Below are 18255 nucleotides of genomic sequence, written 5' to 3'. Positions count from 1 at the left end.
TATCGGGATCCCCTAATAAGGTAGGTAGGAACAAAGATAAAGTAGTTAGTGCAATTAGTAATGCCGCGAAGCCTAATAGATCTTTGTAGGAAAAGTAAGGGTGGAAAGAGATCTTATCAACATCAGAGTTTAGGCCAGCTGGGTTGTTTGAGCCAGTTTCATGTAGAAAAAGAAGGTGGACAAGTGTGGCTGCCAATACTACAAATGGAAGTAGGAAGTGGAATGTAAAAAATCGGTTTAGGGTAGCATTGTCGACAGAGAAGCCGCCTCAGATTCATTGGACAAGGTCGCTACCAACATAAGGTACGGCGGAAAGAAGGTTCGTGATTACTGTGGCGCCTCAAAAAGACATTTGACCTCAAGGGAGGACATAACCTACAAAAGCTGTTGCTATTACAAGAAGGAGAAGTAGTACTCCAACATTTCAGGTCTCTTTGTATAGATATGATCCATAATACAACCCTCGTGCGATATGGAGGTAAATACAAATAAAGAAAAAGGAGGCGCCATTGGCATGCATACTTCGGATTAATCACCCGAAGTTAACATCTCGGCAAATATGTGTCACTGATGAAAAAGCTGTGGCAATATCAGAAGTGTAATGTATTGCTAGGAAAAGGCCTGTTACAATTTGGGAAATTAGGCAGAGACCCAAAAGCGATCCAAAGTTTCATCAGACGGAAATATTTGACGGAGCGGGTAGGTCTACCAATGCGTCATTAGCAATTTTTAGTATTGGGTGGGTTTTGCGTAAGCTGGCCATTAGTTTATGTAGTTGAACTACAACGGTGGTTTTTCAAGTCATTGGTTTTGGTTAAAACCCAAACATAAATTATGTCATATGTATTATCAGTTTTATTAATTGGTTTAATTTTAGGATTTGCTGCTGTGGCTTCAAACCCTTCTCCATACTTTGCAGCCTTGGGGGTGGTATTTGCTTCCGGGGCTGGTTGTGGGTTAGTAGCTTATTTTGGGGGGTCTTTTTTATCTTTAATTCTTTTTCTAATTTATTTAGGGGGTATATTGGTCGTTTTTGCTTATTCTGCGGCATTGGCTGCAGAGCGTTATCCTGAGGGGTGAGGTAGCTTACCAGTTCTCATGCGGATATTATTTTATCTAGTATTGGTTGGATTTTCATTTATTTATTGTTGAAGTGGGGGGCTTGAAGGGTCAGTCTCTCCCCTTGAAGAAATAAGTAATCTAGGGTTATTACGATCAGACACTAGTGGAGTGGGTGTGATGTATTCCTCGGGGTGTTGAATATTAGTGATTGGTGCTTGAGCTTTATTGTTAACGTTATTTGTTGTTTTGGAGTTAACCCGTGGATTTGAGCGAGGGGCCTTACGTGCTATCTAAAATTAAAAATAAGGGTGGTTAAGACTAGGGTGAGTAGTAAGGAAGTAAGGTATGTTTTGACTGCACCTTTTTGTGCGTTACTAACTGTAGAGGCCAAGGCGGTGTTTAATGAGATTATAAGTTTAGGTCCGGATTTTTCTAATCAGGATAGGTCCATAACCTGAGTGGCAATTGTTTGTCCAAAAGTGAGACTATTTGCAGGTGAAGTACGGTGTATAATGTTAGGGTAAAAAGCCAACAAGTTAGAGAAGCGATGAGTATTTAAGGATGGGGTAATGAAGGCTTGCTTAGAAGTTATTAAAGCCAGTTCTAAGGCTACTAAGAAGCCCATTAAAGTGACAACAATAGCTGCTGTTTTAGCAAAAAAAGGCATGGTTATTACAGGCGTTTTCAAAAGTGAAATATTAGAACAGATAAGTAGTCCAGCTACGATGCTTCCAAATGCTAAGCGTTTAATAGGGTTAATAACTAAGGGGTTATTTTCATTAATAGGGGGTAAAGAAGGGAATCGAGGGTTACCTATTGATACAAAGAAGATTACGCGAAGGCTGTAAACAGCTGTGAGCGAAGTAGCAAGTAGTGTAATGAGAAGGGCTCAGGCGTTCAGATAGGAGTTATTTAAGGCTTCAATAATTGCGTCTTTAGAAAAAAAACCTGCTAAAAAAGGGGTGCCAGTTAAAGCTAAACTTCCCAAGGTTATAGAAGATGAAGTGAAAGGGGTTAGGCGGTGTATACCGCCTATTTTACGGATGTCTTGTTCATCATTTAAGCTATGAATAATGGAACCGGAACAAAGAAATAGTATGGCTTTGAAAAATGCGTGTGTGCAAATGTGAAGGAAAGCAAGTTGTGGTTGATTGAGGCCAATAGTTACTATTATAAGGCCAAGTTGGCTTGATGTGGAAAATGCAATAATTTTTTTAATATCGTTTTGTGTTAAAGCGCAAATTGCTGTAAAAAGTGTTGTTAATGCTCCAAGACAAAGGCAAAGTGTGAGCGCTAAAGGGTTGGTTTCTAGTAATGGGCTTATGCGTACTATAAGAAAAATACCTGCTACAACTATAGTGCTTGAGTGAAGTAAAGCAGAAACCGGGGTAGGGCCTTCTATAGCAGAAGGTAGTCAGGGGTGAAGCCCAAATTGGGCTGATTTTCCTGCGGCTGCAAGGATGAGTCCAAGGAGGGGTAAAGTAAGGTCTATGTTATTGGAAAATAAGAAGATTTGATGTATTTCTCATGAGTTAAGGTTTGTTGCAATTCAAGCTATGGCAATAATTAAGCCAATATCACCAATGCGGTTATAAAGTACTGCTTGTAATGCTGCTGTATTTGCATCTGCTCGAGCATGTCACCATCCGATTAGTAGAAATGACATGATCCCAACCCCTTCTCAACCGATAAATAATTGAAATATATTGTTAGCTGTTACAAGGGTAATTATTGCAATTAAGAAGATAAGTAAATATTTGAAGAAACGGTTTATCGCGGGGTCTGAGTGCATATATCAAGAAGCAAATTCTAGGATGGACCAAGTCACGTATAGGGCAACAGGGGTGAAAACAATAGAGTAGATATCAAATTTAAGGCTGATATTAATATCAAATGTTGCAAGGTCTATTCATGTGAATGAGGAGACAATAGTTTCAGTTCCATTGTTAAAAAAAATAAAAAGAGGAATAAGGCTGGTAAAAAATGATATTTTAACTGCAGATTTAACATGTGTTGAAGACCAGTTTTGGGGGAGGGGTTTTGATGAGAGGGTGTTTAGAACTGGGGTAATAAGAAAAATAAGAATTATCAAAAGAGTGGATGATAAAACCAAAGAGGTGGGGTACATAACTTCCACTTGGATTTGCACCAAGAGTCTTTGGTTCCTAAGACCAACGGATGAGCTGTTATCCTATAAAAGTGTGCGAGTGAGCCTTGGAGTTTAACCAAAGCAACAAATATTAGCAGTTTTTGTTTTTTCTTCTCTCTCTCGGTGGGTAAAAGGATTTTAACTTTTATTTTTAGAATCACAATCTAACATTTTATTTAAATTATACCTACAATGTTTGAAACCTCAAATTAGATGTGGTTTAAAGATTAGGAATACCAGTGGGAGAAGAGTTAGGCTTGAGATTAGATGTTCTCGAGTAAGAGCTGGGTCCTGCTCAATAAATTCTTTAGGGAGAGGGCCCCGTTGAGTAACAAGAAAAAGGTACAGTGAGTAAGCAGCAGTAATAATAACCCCTGCACCGGCTAATAGAATGGTTAAGGGGGACCATTTAAATAATGAGGTAATAATAAGTAATTCTGCTGTGAAATTTGGTAGAGGAGGTAAAGCTAAATTGGCTACGGTTGCTACAAGTCATCATAAACCTATAAATGGGAAGATCACTTGTATACCTCGAGCTAATAATAGGGTTCGGGTGTGGGTTCGTTCGTAATAAAAGTTAGCTAAGCAGAATAATACTGAAGAAGTAAGGCCATGTGCAATTATCAAAATTATTGCCCCTTTAAAAGCTCATGATGTTTGGATTAAAATAGCGGCAGCAACAAGACCTATATGGCTGACTGAGGAGTATGCAATTATAGATTTAAGGTCTGTTTGTCGGAGACAGATGGATCCTGCTATAACCACGCCTCAAAGAGCCATAATAATAAATGGATAGGCCAGTTCTTTAGTGAGAGGGTCTAAAAGAGCTAAAAGGCGGATTATACCATAACCACCTAATTTAAGGAGTACAGCGGCCAAAACCATTGACCCTGCGATAGGGGCTTCTACGTGTGCTTTAGGGAGCCAAAGATGGATACCATATAATGGTATCTTAACTAGGAAGGCCACAAGACAGCCTGCTCACAACAGCTTAGTTGAAGTAGATATCTCTAAGAGAAGTGAGTGGTGCATAATAAATATGGAGAGGGAGCCGGCATTGTTTTGAAGTATTAAAAGAGCTACAAGAAGTGGTATTGATCCAGCTAAAGTATAGAATAGGAAATAAGTGCCTGCGTTTAAACGTTCAGCTTGGTTACCTCAACGGGTAATAATTAAAATGGTAGGGATAAGGGTGGCTTCAAATATCACATAAAATATAATTAACTCAGTAGCACTGAAAGCTAGGATTAAGAAGGTTTGTAGTGTAATAAGTAATGTAATGAAAGTCCGTTGGCGGTTAGGGGGGTTATTGCTTAAATGGTTTTGACTTGCTAAGACTATAAGAGGAAGTAGTCAGCAAGAGAGTACTAGGAGAGGGGTTGATAACGGATCTGTTGCTATGAATTGATTAAGGGTTGTTCACCCTGTCTCAGAAGATGCATTTATTCAGTATAAACTGGTTAATGCGATGGCAAGACTGTGAGTCAAAGTTGTGGGTCAAAGTCATTTAAATGGGGTTAGTCAAACAGTTGGGAGTAATATTATGGTTGGGATAAGAACTTTTAACATTGTAGGATATTAAGTGCTTTTAAGTGATCAGTGTTGTGAGTGCGTGAGGTGGCTACAAGAAGGGCTAATCCGACTGCTGCCTCACATGCTGAAAATGCCAAAAGGAGCATGGGGGCTAACGAGAGATTGGGTGAGTCTATTTGTAATACTCAGACAGAGAGTGTTAGGTAAAGCGAAAGCATTATTCCCTCTAGGCATAGTAAAGCAGATAGTAAATGAGTACGGTGAAATGAAACGCCTATTAGACCTAGAATAAAGCAACTTGAAAGGGCAAGGTGAATTAGTGACATTAAAGTGCTTGAGGATTTTAACCACGTTTTTTGAGCCGAAATCAAATGTTTTGTTTAAACTAAGTACTTATTCTGCCCATTCTAATCCGCCTTGCACCCACTCATACATTAAACCTAATGTCAAAAGTACAAGTACAAAAGAGGCTCATATTAAAGTATGGAAGGGGTATATAAGTTGATTACCTCAGGGGAGGGGGAGCAGGAGTGCAATCTCCAAGTCAAACAACAAAAATAAGATTGCGACTAAGAAGAATCGAATGGAGAAGGGGAGGCGTGCTGAGCTAAGGGGGTCAAAGCCACATTCGTAAGGGGAAAGTTTTTCAAGGTCTGGATTTATCTGAGGAAGTCAAAATGAAATGGTAACTATAATGACTGATAAGGCAGAAGTAATTACTAAAGTTATAATAAAGGAATTAATTATCTTTCCTTGGAGTTTAACCAAGCCCGAGTGATTGGAAGTCACGCATACTAAACTAATACTAGAAAGATTATGATCCTCATCAATAAATGGAAATATAAAGGAATAATCACACTACGTCTACAAAGTGTCAGTATCAAGCGGCAGCTTCGAACCCGAAGTGATGGGCGGATGTGAAATGGTATTGAATTTGTCGGATAAGGCAAACTGCTAGAAATGTGGATCCAATAATTACGTGGAGGCCGTGAAAGCCTGTAGCTACAAAAAAAGTGGAACCATAAACCCCGTCGGCAATTGTGAAAGGGGCTTCGTAGTACTCCATTCCTTGAAGAAACGTAAAGTAAAACCCTAGTAGGATTGTTAGAGTGAGGGATTGGATGGCTTGCTTGCGTTCGCCTGCTATGATGCTATGATGGGCTCAGGTTACTGTTACACCTGATGCTAAGAGGACAGCAGTATTTAATAGGGGGACCTCAAAAGGGTCAAGGGTGATAATTCCAGAGGGTGGCCAGCACCCTCCAAGCTCTGGAGTAGGGGCTAAACTAGAGTGATAAAAAGCTCAGAAAAAGCCTAGGAAAAAGAACACCTCCGAAGTAATAAAGAGAATCATTCCGTAGCGTAAGCCTTTTTGAACAGGGGGGGTATGATGTCCTAAAAAAGTGCTTTCACGGATAATATCTCGTCATCATTGAAACATAGTTAATAAAAGAATAATAATACCAAGGGTGAGAAGTGTATATGAGTTGAAATGGAATCAAATTGCTAAGCCTGAGGTTAACAAAAAGGCGCCAGCTGCCCCTGTTAAGGGCCAAGGGCTGGGATCAACTATATGGTATGCATGTGCTTGATGGGCCATTAGACGTTTTCCTGTAAGTATAAACTTAAAAGAAGGACAAATACATAGGCTTGAATTATGGCTACAGCAAACTCTAAGAGGGTTAATAAAAGCATAATAACAAAGGTAAGGCCAGCTACGGGAGGTGTAATTGAAGAAAGGGCAAATGCCCCGGCACCTATAAGGTACATCAGAAGGTGGCCTGCTGTTAAGTTAGCTGTTAACCGTACACCTAATGCTAAGGGTCGGATGAATAAGCTAATAGTTTCAATGATTACGAGAGCAGGGATAAGAGCAGATGGGGTAGCGGGAGGAAGAAAATGTGCTAAAACATTGGTCATATTAGTTCGTATACCAGTAATTACTGTGGCTAGTCAAATAGGTACAGCCAGCCCTAAGTTATGGGAAAGTTGTGCTGTAGGGGTGTAGGTATATGGTAGTATTCCTAGAAGATTTAATGTAATTAAGTACAATATTAATGAGGTTAAGATTAAGGCTCACTTATGCCCGGGTTGATTAAGGGGTTGAAGTATTTGGTGTGTGAATTGTATAAAGACTCGAAGTTGGACGTTGGTTAGTCGTGTGTTGAGTCATAAGGGTGGTGAGGAAGGGAATAGTGTTCATGGAAGGGTGAGAGCTAATATAATCAAGGGGATTCCTAAAAGGGTAGGGGAGATAAACTGGTCAAAAAGGTCTACTATCATGGTCAAAATCAGAGTTTATTTTGTAGGGCTATAAAGTCTAATAAAGCAGGGTTATTAAGGGGTTTATGGTTTAAAACCTTGCCAGGGATAATAAAGATGAAAATGACCCATGAGAATACTATAGTAATAAGTCAAGGAGAGGGGTCTAGCTGAGGCATAGCGTTAAGGGTGGGTGGGAATCACCAATTTTTAGCTTAAAAGGCTAACGCTGTCTCCCTATTTAGCTTCTTAACGAGGCGTCCTGTAGTATTAAAGAAGATCAGTTTTCAAAATGTTTTAAGGGCACAGCCTCTACAACAATAGGTATAAAGCTATGGTTAGCCCCGCAGATTTCGGAGCATTGTCCATAAAACACACCGGGACGAAGGGAGGTAAATGTTGTTTGGTTTAGGCGGCCTGGTACAGCGTCTATTTTAACACCTAAGGAAGGGACTGTTCATGAGTGAAGTACATCATCTGCAGTGACTAAAACTCGAATCGGGGATTCTAATGGTACGACTATTCGATGGTCTGCTTCAAGAAGGCGGAACTGAGCAGGTGTTAAGTCTTGAGTTGGGATTATATAAGAGTCGAAAGTCAGATTTTCATAATCAGTATATTCATAACTTCAGTATCACTGATGTCCTAATGCTTTAACTGTAAGATAAGGGCTAGATACCTCATCTATAAGATAAAGAATTCGTAAAGAAGGTAATGCAATTAAGAGTAGGATAATTGCAGGGAGCACTGTTCAAATAACTTCAATCTCCTGAGAGTCAATTAGAAGTTTATTGGTTAATTTAGTTGAGACCGTTAAAACAATGATATAAAGCACAACTGTACTAATTAAAAAGACGACTATTAAAGCATGGTCATGAAAGTAGAGTATTTCCTCCATTACGGGGGATACTGCGTCTTGGAAGCCTATTTGGGAGGGGTGGGCCATTGCTAAGGTGTGCGAGGGTTTATCTCACAATTCTACCTTGACAAGGTAGTGTAATATTTTACTAACATCTTATATAAGAAAGTATCATAGTGGTAATGTAAGTGGCTTGAAACTATTTTACGGAGGTTCGATTCCTTCCTTTCTCGTTGTGTGGAAGAGCCCGGACGAAAGCAGGTTCTTCAAATGTGTGATAAGGGGGAGGGCATCCGTGCAGCCATTCTACATTAGTAGATGTGAGTTGAATAAACTGTACTTCTCGTTTAGCAGCAAATGCTTCTCAGATAATAAAGAGGAATATAATTACTGCTACAAGTGAGACTAGTGAGCCAATTGAGGAGACTGTGTTTCAGAGGGTGTAGGCGTCGGGGTAGTCTGAGTATCGACGTGGTATCCCAGCTAAGCCTAAGAAGTGTTGTGGGAAAAATGTAAGATTTACACCTGTAAATATAACTGTGAAGTGTACTTTAGTTCATCCTCCGTGGAGGGTGTAGCCTGTGAATAGAGGAAACCAGTGCACAAAACCTCCTATAATTGCAAATACAGCCCCTATGGAGAGGACATAATGGAAGTGAGCAACTACATAGTATGTGTCGTGGAGGACGATATCTAAAGAAGAGTTTGCTAAAATGATCCCTGTTAAGCCTCCGACAGTGAATAAGAAAATAAATCCAAGAGCTCATAGTAAAGGGGCCTCTCATTTAATTGAACCGCCATGTAAAGTGGCCAGTCAGCTGAACACCTTCACGCCTGTGGGGATAGCAATAATTATTGTAGCAGAAGTAAAATAACCTCGGGTATCTACATCCATCCCAACTGTGAATATATGGTGGGCTCAGACAATGAATCCAAGAAGACCGATGGCTAATATTGCTCAAACTATTCCTATATACCCAAAGGGTTCTTTCTTACCTGCATAATAGGCAACAATGTGTGAGATAAGGCCGAACCCGGGGAGGATAAGAATGTACACTTCAGGGTGACCAAAGAACCAGAATAGATGTTGGTAGAGGATCGGGTCTCCACCTCCAGCGGGGTCAAAGAAAGTCGTGTTTAGATTCCGGTCAGTGAGCAGTATGGTAATGCCAGCTGCTAATACAGGAAGGGATAATAAAAGAAGTACGGCTGTAATTAGAACGGCTCATACAAATAAAGGGGTCTGGTATTGTGTAATTGCAGGGGGTTTCATATTAATAATAGTGGTAATAAAGTTGATAGCCCCTAGAATTGATGAGACACCAGCCAGGTGAAGAGAAAAAATAGTTAAGTCAACAGAAGCTCCGGCATGGGCAAGGTTGCCGGCTAAGGGGGGGTAAACTGTTCATCCTGTACCAGCTCCAGCTTCCACAGCTGCGGATGCAAGTAAAAGAAGGAAAGCTGGGGGTAAAAGTCAGAAGCTTATATTATTTATACGAGGAAATGCTATATCAGGGGCACCAATTATTAAAGGAATAAGTCAGTTTCCAAAACCCCCAATTATAATTGGTATTACTATAAAAAAGATTATTACGAAAGCATGGGCAGTCACGGTGACGTTGTAGATTTGGTCATCTCCAAGAAGAGCACCTGGTTGACTGAGTTCAGTCCGAATAAGGAGGCTAAGAGCAGTACCTACTATACCAGCTCAAGCACCAAATACTAAATAAAGGGTGCCAATGTCTTTATGGTTGGTGGAGAAAAATCAACGAGAAATTATCACAGGTAAGGTGGCTGAGTAAGCGGTGGATTGTAGCTCCATACACAGGGGTTTAATCCCCCTTCTTATCAAGCCTTGAGGTGTTACATGTTAGATTGCAAATCTAAAGAAGCAGGTTAACGTCTGCCGGGGCTTTCCCCCGCCTTCCCGCCTTTAAAGGCGGGGGAAAGGTAGACAGATGCTCGCTGGTTTGGGCGCCTAGCTGTTAACTAGGAACTTGTAGGATAAAGGCCTGCCTGTCTAGTAAGGCTTTAGCTTAATTAAAGTGTCTGTTTTGCACGCAGTCGATGTGGGGTAATAACCTGCAGGTCTTATAAGGGTTAGGAGGTTTTAACTCCCACAGGGGTCTTTTAAGGCCCCTAGTATAAATTAAAATAATCCCTCGTGTGGTGTTCTTAGAAGAATATGGACAAAATGTTCGGTAGTACGGGGAGTAGTATCAGTGTTAAAGTTACTGGGATAGCTAGGCGTATTGTGAGATGCAAATTTATTAAGCGTCAAGAGGCTGCGCCAGGTGTGATGTTTGGAGGGGTTATCAGGGTAAATGCATATGTTAATCGGAGGTAAAAGTATAAGCTAATAAGGGAAGAGAATGCTGCGAGGACTGCCAGGATATTAAGATCAGCCATTGAAAGGTTAAACAAAATCATCCACTTTGGTCCAAAGCCAGTCAGAGGGGGAAGTCCTCCGAGGGATAGGATAACTAAAGGGGTTAGGGCAGTAAGGGCAGGTGCTTTAGATCAAGAGATGGATAAGGAGTTAATAGTTGTAGCTTTATATATAGTAGATAAAGTAAACACGGAGAAGGTTATCAGAAAATAAGTAAAAAGTGTTACTAATGCAAGAGGCTTAGAGAATTGTATAATTAAAAATACTCAGCCTAAGTGGGCAATTGAGGAATAGGCTAAAAGTTTACGCAACTGAGTTTGATTTAAGCCACCCCAGCCGCCAATAAAGGTTGATAATAACCCCATAATGAGGAACACCTCTTGATTGTGGGGTGTTAATTGAGATAAAAGGGCAAATGGGGCTAACTTTTGTCAGGTGGATAGAATCAGGCCAGTGGTTAAAGTTACACCTTGCAAGACCTCTGGCAACCAAATGTGGAGGGGGGCGACCCCTAATTTCATAGCGAGTCCTAGGGTAGCTACATTAATTGCGGTGGGGTCCGATGTTGTGTTGATTGACCATTCACCCGTGGTTCAAGCGTTAAATATGATGGCAAAAAGGATTAATGCGGAGGCAGCAGCTTGGGCTAGGAAGTATTTTGTAGCTGCTTCAACAGGGCGGGAGTATATAGTTTGGCTTATAAGAGGTAAAATAGCTAGTGTATTAATTTCTAATCCGACTCATGCTAGGATTCAATATGAACTTGCAAAAGTTAGGGTAACGCCAAGAGAAAGGGAAAATACTATTACAAGGAGTGCAACTGGGTGTATTAGTAAAAGGCGGGGTTTAACCTACATTTTTGGGGTATGGGCCCAATAGCTTGATTAGCTGATTTTACTTTTATGAATATATAACAAAAGCACTAGGTGTTTTAACTTGCTTAGTGTTTAAGTTCTGTTTTTAAGGAGCTGAGGGGACTTTAACCCCTATTAAGCACTCTATCAAAGTGGCCCTTAGAATTCGGGCACAACTCCTAATTTAAATTAAGGCGAGATTGGCCATACAAGTAGAATGTTAATAAAGCGTTTATTATTAAGGTATCTATGTCCTCTGTTAGAAAGATATGCATAAAGGTTCTTTTATACATTTGACTTTAAAACCCTGAACTAGTTTAAGGTCGCTTGTATGGTAAAAAATAATCTTTTTGTTGTTTTAGGTGTGTATTTTTAATTAAAATTTGTAGGGTAATAAGCTTGTTTGAGTAGCAAAGTTCTAATTTTACTCAACTATTGTGTGCAGTTGATGTATAAAAGCAACCTTCAGGGATTGGGAGATTTTAACTCCTATTAGGGGCTTTGAAGGCTCCTGGTTTAAGTTAACCTAAATCCCTTGTTCAAGCTGTTTAAAAAATTAAGGCCATATGTTGTGAAGTACATAAACTGTAATTAATCCTATAATCACCGTATTAAGCAGGCGTATTGTGATATGTAGATTAATCAAATGTCGGGAGGTCTTGCTAGGTTTTATATCATGAGGGGTTAACAAAACAAACGCATATGATAACCGTAGGTAGAATAATAGGCTTATGAGGGAATAAAGCGTTATAAGTACTGTTAAGGCACCAAAGCTGGTTATCAAGGGGAATCATCAAAGCATCCAAAGTGGTCAATGATAATCAAAAGGAGGGTGTCCCCCAAGGCATAAGATAATCAGAGGGGTAAGGCCGCTAAAAGGGGCTACCTTAGATCATGAGATGCATAAAGCGTGGCTAGCCATGGCATATCATATGTTAGACAAAGTGAATACGGAAAAGGTTATAAGAAAGTAAGCTAGAAGTGTTATTAATGCAAGAGGTTTAGAAAACTGAAGAATTAAAAGGATGCACCCTCAGTGGGCAGTTGAGGAATAGGCTATGAGTTTACGTAAGTTGAGCTGTTTTAATGCGCCTCAGCCGCCAATGAAAACAGATAATAAGCCTAGGGCTACAAGCACCTCATAATTATGAGGTGTTAATTGAGCTAAAAGGGTGAAGGGGGCTAGTTTTTGTCATGTGGCTATAGGGAGAGCAGAGTGTAAAGGGATATCTTTTATTACTTCTGGTAACCATATGTGGACTGGGGCAATACCTAGCTTAATTAGGAGTCCAAGGGTAGCCACATTAAGCGCGGTGGGGTCCGATGTTATGTTAAGGGATCATTGGCCAGTGATCCAAGTGTTAAGAATGGTAGCAAAGAGGATTAATACGGAGGCAGTAGTTTGAGCCAGGAAATATTTAGGGGCTGGGTTAAGAGTGTGGGAATTTGCAGGCTGACTGATAAGGGGTAATATAGCTAGGGCATTAATCTCCAATCCAACCCACGCTAAAACCCAACATGAGTTTGCGAAAGCCAAGGTAACAATAAGAGAGGCAATGGACACTAAAGTTACTAAGACTGCCGGAGGGATTAATACGGGAGGCATTAGTAAAGGGGGGATTTTAACCCACATTTTCAGGGTATGGGCCTAAGGGCTTTATTAGCTGACTTTACTTTTAGGAAGTGGTGTAATGGGAGCACTAAGAGTTTTGATCTCTTCAGTAGGGTTCGATCCCCTTCTTTCTAAGGAGTATTAAAGGGTTTTTACCCTTATTGGGTGTTTATTAAATTGGTGTTTTGGGTTACAACTATCGTTTTTAATTTAAAGTTGGGGAGGTAGGCCTGCTAATGTAATGGGAAGAGATAAATGTCAAATGATTAAGGCTAGTGTAAGGGGTAAGAAGTTTTTTCATGTGAGGTGTATTAGTTGGTCATAGCGAAATCGGGGGTATGAAGCTCGGACTCATAAAAAGAGTATTGAAAGAAAAGCCGCTTTAGTTATCAAAACTGAGGTGGTAAGATATGGTACTAAAGGAAGGGTGGTTGTTCCTAGAAATAGAATTGCTGATAAAGTGTTTATTACAAGAATATTAGCATACTCTGCTAGAAAAAATAATGCGAAGGGTCCGCCGGCATACTCAACATTAAAACCTGATACTAATTCTGATTCACCTTCTGTTAGATCAAAAGGGGTCCGGTTAGTTTCGGCAAGGGTTGATACATATCATATTGCAGCAAGAGGTCAGGCTGGTAAGATTAGTCAAATGGCTTCTTGGGTTATATTGAATGTTTGTAGGGTAAAGCCACCGGTGAGGATAATGGAGGCAAGTAAAATCAAGCCTAAACTGACTTCATATGAAACCGTTTGTGCTACGGCTCGTAGGGCCCCAATTAGTGCATACTTTGAATTTGATGCTCACCCGGATCCCAGAATTGAGTACACTGCAAGGCTAGAGACGGCTAGAAGGAGTAAGATTGTAAGGTTAATATCCAAAACTGGGTGGGGTATGGGTATAGGAGCTCACAAGGTTAAGGCTAAGGTAAGGGCAAGGATGGGGGCGAGAATAAAGAGAGTGGAAGATGATGATGAAGGTCGAACAGGTTCTTTAATAAAAAGCTTAATACCGTCAGCAATTGGTTGGAGGAGCCCGTAAGGGCCAACTAAGTTGGGACCCTTTCGAAGTTGTATATAACCTAAAACCTTTCGTTCAATTAAGGTTAAAAATGCTACGGCTAGAAGAACTGGAATTATATATAAAAGATGGTTAATTAGATGTATGATGGTGGCAAGGTTTATAACTAAGAAGAGGATTTGAACCCCTGTTCAAAGAGCTTAGGTCTTTTGCAATTACCGGGCTCTGCCACCTTAATATGCTTTAGTTTCAAGCAGAAGGAGACCCCCTTTTGGCTATTTAATATGGCTTCAGTAGGTAAGGGGTAGGCGTTCTGTTAGAATGGGCCTCCCCTTCTCGGTCCTTTCGTACTAGGGAAGGGTGCTTCATAGATAGAAGCTGACCTGGATTACTCCGGTCTGAACTCAGATCACGTAGGACTTTAATCGTTGAACAAACGAACCCTTAATAGCAGCTGCACCATTAGGATGTCCTGATCCAACATCGAGGTCGTAAACCCCCTCGTTGATAAGAACTCTCGAAGGGGATTGCGCTGTTATCCCTGGGGTAACTTGTTTCGTTAATCGGTTTTGCCGGATCTTTAGGTCAGATATTCTGATGCTTAGAAGTGTGTTTCATGGCTTTAAGAATTATTATTTCTCCCACACGGGGGTTATATTTTTCCCCATGGTCGCCCCAACCAAAGACATTAGGAAGGGCTCATTTAGTTTATCTTGTATATAAATTATTAACATAAGCTTCCTTGTGTCTAAAGCTCCACAGGGTCTTCTCGTCTTATGTTTTAATCCCCGCTTCTGCACGGGGAGATCAATTTCATTGACTAGGGGAAGGAGACAGTCAAGCCCTCGTCATGCCATTCATACAGGTCTCCATTTAAAAGACAAGTGATTGCGCTACCTTTGCACAGTTAGAATACTGCGGCCGTTGAACCCATAGTCACAGGGCAGGCAGGACCTCTTATTTTGGTTATCCAAGAGGCGATGTTTTTGGTAAACAGGCGAGGCTTAAAAAGTATTTGCCGAGTTCCTTCTTCTCCTTTTAGTCTTTCTTATTGAACAATCCAGTGTGGGGTTAACGCTTGACTTTTATGGTGGGTTTTCTTGTTAGTTGTTTCGTATGCATTACCTTCTTAGGTTAGGTGCGTTAATTTTCGGTGTTTGGTCCGTTCCGATGTACACTCGTGTTAAGAGAGGGGCTTAACCCTCTTATTACTCATATTAGCATTATTACTCTTATCAGCTGATAAGAAAGTCTAATAAGTTTAGGGGTTTTAGGGTTATGACAGGGATAATTGAGTCTATAGTGCTTGAGCTTTAACGCTTTCTTTAAGGATGGCTGCTATTAGGCCCACCTGGGTCTTAATCTTTACTGATTTTATCTTTAACCTCCTTAAAAAGTTGTTTCTTTTGTCAAAAGAGCTGTACCTCTTTTGACTAGCTCCAATCGCTTGTATTCTTACCTTTAGTGGGTTTAAACGTGAGTGGTGTAATAAACGAGATTGGGTTGAACTTCTATTCTTTTCATAGACAACCAGCTATAACCGAGTTCGATAGGTTTATCACCTCTACTTAAAGATCACCCCAATCTATTGCCACAGATACGGGTTAGCCCTAATTAAGGCTGTCTTGAAGTAGCTCACTTGGTTTCGGGGTTTTAAACTTAAGTACTCTTTGCTTAAATTATACTAGCTAAATCATGATGCAAAAGGTACAAGGTTTAATCTTTGCTTTGCTTAACTTAGTTGAATTTTTTCACTACTCTTTCAATGTTCCCTTGCGGTACTTGTTTTTATAGCGCCTAGATCCTTTTTTATCTCCTATACTAAAGGGGTAAAATGTTTTGTTTTATTGTTTCAGTAGTTTTAAGGTTATTTCTATTTTTATTTGCTTATTAAGGGTTGGGCTAATTTTAAGGTATTAGGGTAGCTTGATTTGCACAAGCGTTGTCTCGGTGTAAGTGAGAAGCTTTACTTTTTAGCTATACTCTAATTAATCCAAGTGCACCTTCCGGTACACTTACCATGTTACGACTTGTCTCCCCTAAATTTTCGGGTATTTCTTATTTATCAGTAGTATTGAAAAGGGGAGAGTGACGGGCGGTGTGTGCGTGCTTTAGAGCCGGTTTCAGGAGGGTACTCTATCCTCTCCTTACTGCTAAATCCTCCTTCGAACATGTGATTTCAGCATGCATTTCGTGGTTCGTTAATAAACGAATGTAGCCCATTTCTTCCCCTCTCATATGTTACACCTCGACCTGACGTATGAGGTTATATCAGTTATGCTCATTATAAGTCCTTCACAGGGTGGGCTGACGACGGCGGTATATAAACGGTAAATGGCAAGAGAGGGTGAGGTTGAACGGGGGTTATCAGTTATAGAACAGGCTCCTCTAGGGGGTTTTAAAGCACCGCCAGGTCTTTTGGGTTTTAAGCTTATGCTCGTAGTACCCGGGCGGATGGTGGGTGTAATTAGTTATCATTGTTTACGGCTAAGCATAGTGGGGTATCTAATCCCAGTTTGTTTCATAGCTTTCGTGGATTCAAGGGGTTAAAGCTACTTTCGTAATAGGGTTTCTGGTTTTCATAAGCGTTAAACGGCTAAAAAAGTGTTCAGCTTTAGTGTCTTGTTTTTCTAACCACTCTTTACGCCGGTTTCTGTCAGCTTGGGTCTCTCGTATAACCGCGGTGGCTGGCACGAGTTTTACCGACCCTTTATAGCTTTAACTGATTCAAGTTTTCACTTATGATTCAAAATTAATCACTGCTGAGTACCCTTGAGGGTGTGGCTGAGCAAGGTGTAGTGGGCTACAGTAGTGTGCCTGATACCAGCTCCTTGTTATCAAAAGAAATGAAAGGGCATTCTCACGGGGGTGCGGATACTTGCATGTATAAATTTAGTTATAGTTGACAGTAAAGTTAGGACCAAACCTTTGTGTTCTCGGAGCATACTATAGCTCAGTCTTAACATCTTCAGTGTTATGCTTTTTCTATTAAGCTACGATAACAAGTATTTAAACCACTCGTTAAAGATTTTTAGTAGAAGGTTTCCAGTGATATTTTAAGCAACTTTATAATTAAAATATTTACATATATATATATTTATATATATATATATATAAAAAACTTTTCATCAAACTAGTTTTTAAAGGTAATATGAAAAATTGATAAGGGGTTTTCTGTCATAAGAGTTATCTTTTAAGATTTAAAACAACAAAAAAAAAAAAGGGGGGTGGGGGGGTTTCTCGTGGAAAAACTAAGAAAGGGGGATAAGAGAAGAGTTAGGGGAAAAAAATGTATATTATGCTCTAGAAATAGATATATGCTATTCTTAAGTTATGTCTTTTCAACTTTCACTATTTGTCTTTCATTCAAGGAAATGTGCTCCCTTGTCAACTAATACCGTGTGCGCTCTGTAATGCAAGATGAAAGGAAAAAAAAAAAAGGAACCCCTTACCCGCTGGAGTGAATCCCCGGGTAGGTGGGTAACGAGTCGTATGATTACCACCATTAACTTATGCTAGCGTCAATGAAAGTGTGGGGAGTGACCCAATAAATGGACCTGAGGTAGGAACCAAATGCCAGGAATAATTCACTGATAGCGACCCCCACGAATACTTGTCCCTCACCCTCAATAACCGTTAGCATTAAGGTATAGTCGATTGGTAGGTTCTTAGTGCCAACTAATTTACAAGTATAAGAGGTGTAGACTACTTGGTAGAATTCTCTCATTGCCGTTGTATTGATTCTTAAATCTCCCATTACTTATTAAATTTTAGGTTTTTCTACTTAGAAGTATTTAGTGTACCTTAATTATATTATTATTCTTGTTATTTTAAATTAAATTAATGGTTATTATACATTTATGCCTATGTACATCTTATTTATTATTAAGTCCAGAGTGTTTACTGTAACATAATGGTTATAATACATAATAATAATATTTTATGATATGCTAGTATATATATATATATATATACACATATGTCAATATATGCCATTCAGAGAATAGTTTAACAGAATCCTAGCTTTGGGGGCTAGGGGTAGGCGTTGAAGTCGCCTTTTTCTGAGCGAGGGGGAGGATTTTAACCTCCGACATCCGGTTTACAAGACCGGCGTTCTGAAGCTGAGCTACCCTTACATTCTCATTTGAGTATACTATTTTCAATATATCCCGCTGAAGGCAGTAGTACTAGGAAAATTGAGAAGTAAGCTACTGAGGCCACCTGTCCAATTATAATGTACGGGGGTTCAGCAGGTATTCCTCCAATCCATGTTAGGATAACCATGTCAGCGGTTAGAGACCAGAAAAGGATTTGTGTGAGTGGTCGAAATGTCAACCCTCGTTGTTTAGACGTGTGAAGTAGAGGTACAAGCGCTAGTACTAAAATAGATGATAACAAGGCCAACACGCCCCCTAGTTTGTTAGGGATAGACCGAAGAATAGCATAAGCAAATAGAAAGTACCATTCGGGTTTAATATGAGAAGGGGTGACCAAGGGATTGGCTGGTGTAAAAT

The 18255-nt window shown here is 40.1% G+C and overlaps 7 protein-coding genes across 7 annotated transcripts; all 7 read right to left on the bottom strand.

Annotated features, from left to right (window-relative positions):
- Positions 1–4: 4 nt before the first annotated feature.
- On the bottom strand, positions 5–3183 carry LOC133645532 (cytochrome b-like; the record flags this gene model as incomplete). The annotated part of the gene is given in 1 exon segment (XM_062040370.1): positions 5–3183. A coding segment is annotated over 1 exon segment (759 nt), but the record flags the coding sequence as incomplete, so codon positions are not given.
- On the bottom strand, positions 358–3190 carry LOC133645533 (NADH-ubiquinone oxidoreductase chain 5-like). Its single transcript, XM_062040371.1, is given in 1 exon segment — positions 358–3190. A coding segment is annotated over 1 exon segment (1842 nt). The 3' UTR covers positions 358–1348.
- A 212-nt stretch (positions 3191–3402) lies between these two features.
- On the bottom strand, positions 3403–5408 carry LOC133645534 (NADH-ubiquinone oxidoreductase chain 4-like). Its single transcript, XM_062040373.1, is given in 1 exon segment — positions 3403–5408. A coding segment is annotated over 1 exon segment (1074 nt). The 5' UTR covers positions 4781–5408; the 3' UTR covers positions 3403–3706.
- Positions 5409–5558: 150 nt separating this feature from the next.
- Positions 5559–7208, bottom strand: LOC133645535 (ATP synthase subunit a-like). Its single transcript, XM_062040374.1, is given in 1 exon segment — positions 5559–7208. A coding segment is annotated over 1 exon segment (684 nt). The 5' UTR covers positions 7028–7208; the 3' UTR covers positions 5559–6343.
- A 53-nt stretch (positions 7209–7261) lies between these two features.
- LOC133645536 (cytochrome c oxidase subunit 2-like) lies at positions 7262–7957 on the bottom strand. The gene is given in 1 exon segment (XM_062040375.1): positions 7262–7957. A coding segment is annotated over 1 exon segment (666 nt). The 5' UTR covers positions 7953–7957; the 3' UTR covers positions 7262–7286.
- A 64-nt stretch (positions 7958–8021) lies between these two features.
- On the bottom strand, positions 8022–12361 carry LOC133645531 (NADH-ubiquinone oxidoreductase chain 2-like). Its single transcript, XM_062040369.1, is given in 2 exon segments — positions 8022–11056; positions 12349–12361. Coding segments are annotated over 2 exon segments (927 nt in total). The 3' UTR covers positions 8022–10142.
- On the bottom strand, positions 8022–13932 carry LOC133645537 (NADH-ubiquinone oxidoreductase chain 1-like; the record flags this gene model as incomplete). Its single annotated transcript, XM_062040376.1, is given in 1 exon segment — positions 8022–13932. A coding segment is annotated over 1 exon segment (1002 nt), but the record flags the coding sequence as incomplete, so codon positions are not given.
- Positions 13933–18255: the final 4323 nt, after the last annotated feature.

This window comes from Entelurus aequoreus, unplaced genomic scaffold (assembly GCF_033978785.1).
Source record: "Entelurus aequoreus isolate RoL-2023_Sb unplaced genomic scaffold, RoL_Eaeq_v1.1 HiC_scaffold_441, whole genome shotgun sequence".
In the NCBI taxonomy this organism is placed as follows: Eukaryota; Metazoa; Chordata; class Actinopteri; order Syngnathiformes; family Syngnathidae; genus Entelurus; species Entelurus aequoreus.
This window is presented reverse-complemented; position numbering and strand designations above follow the sequence as displayed.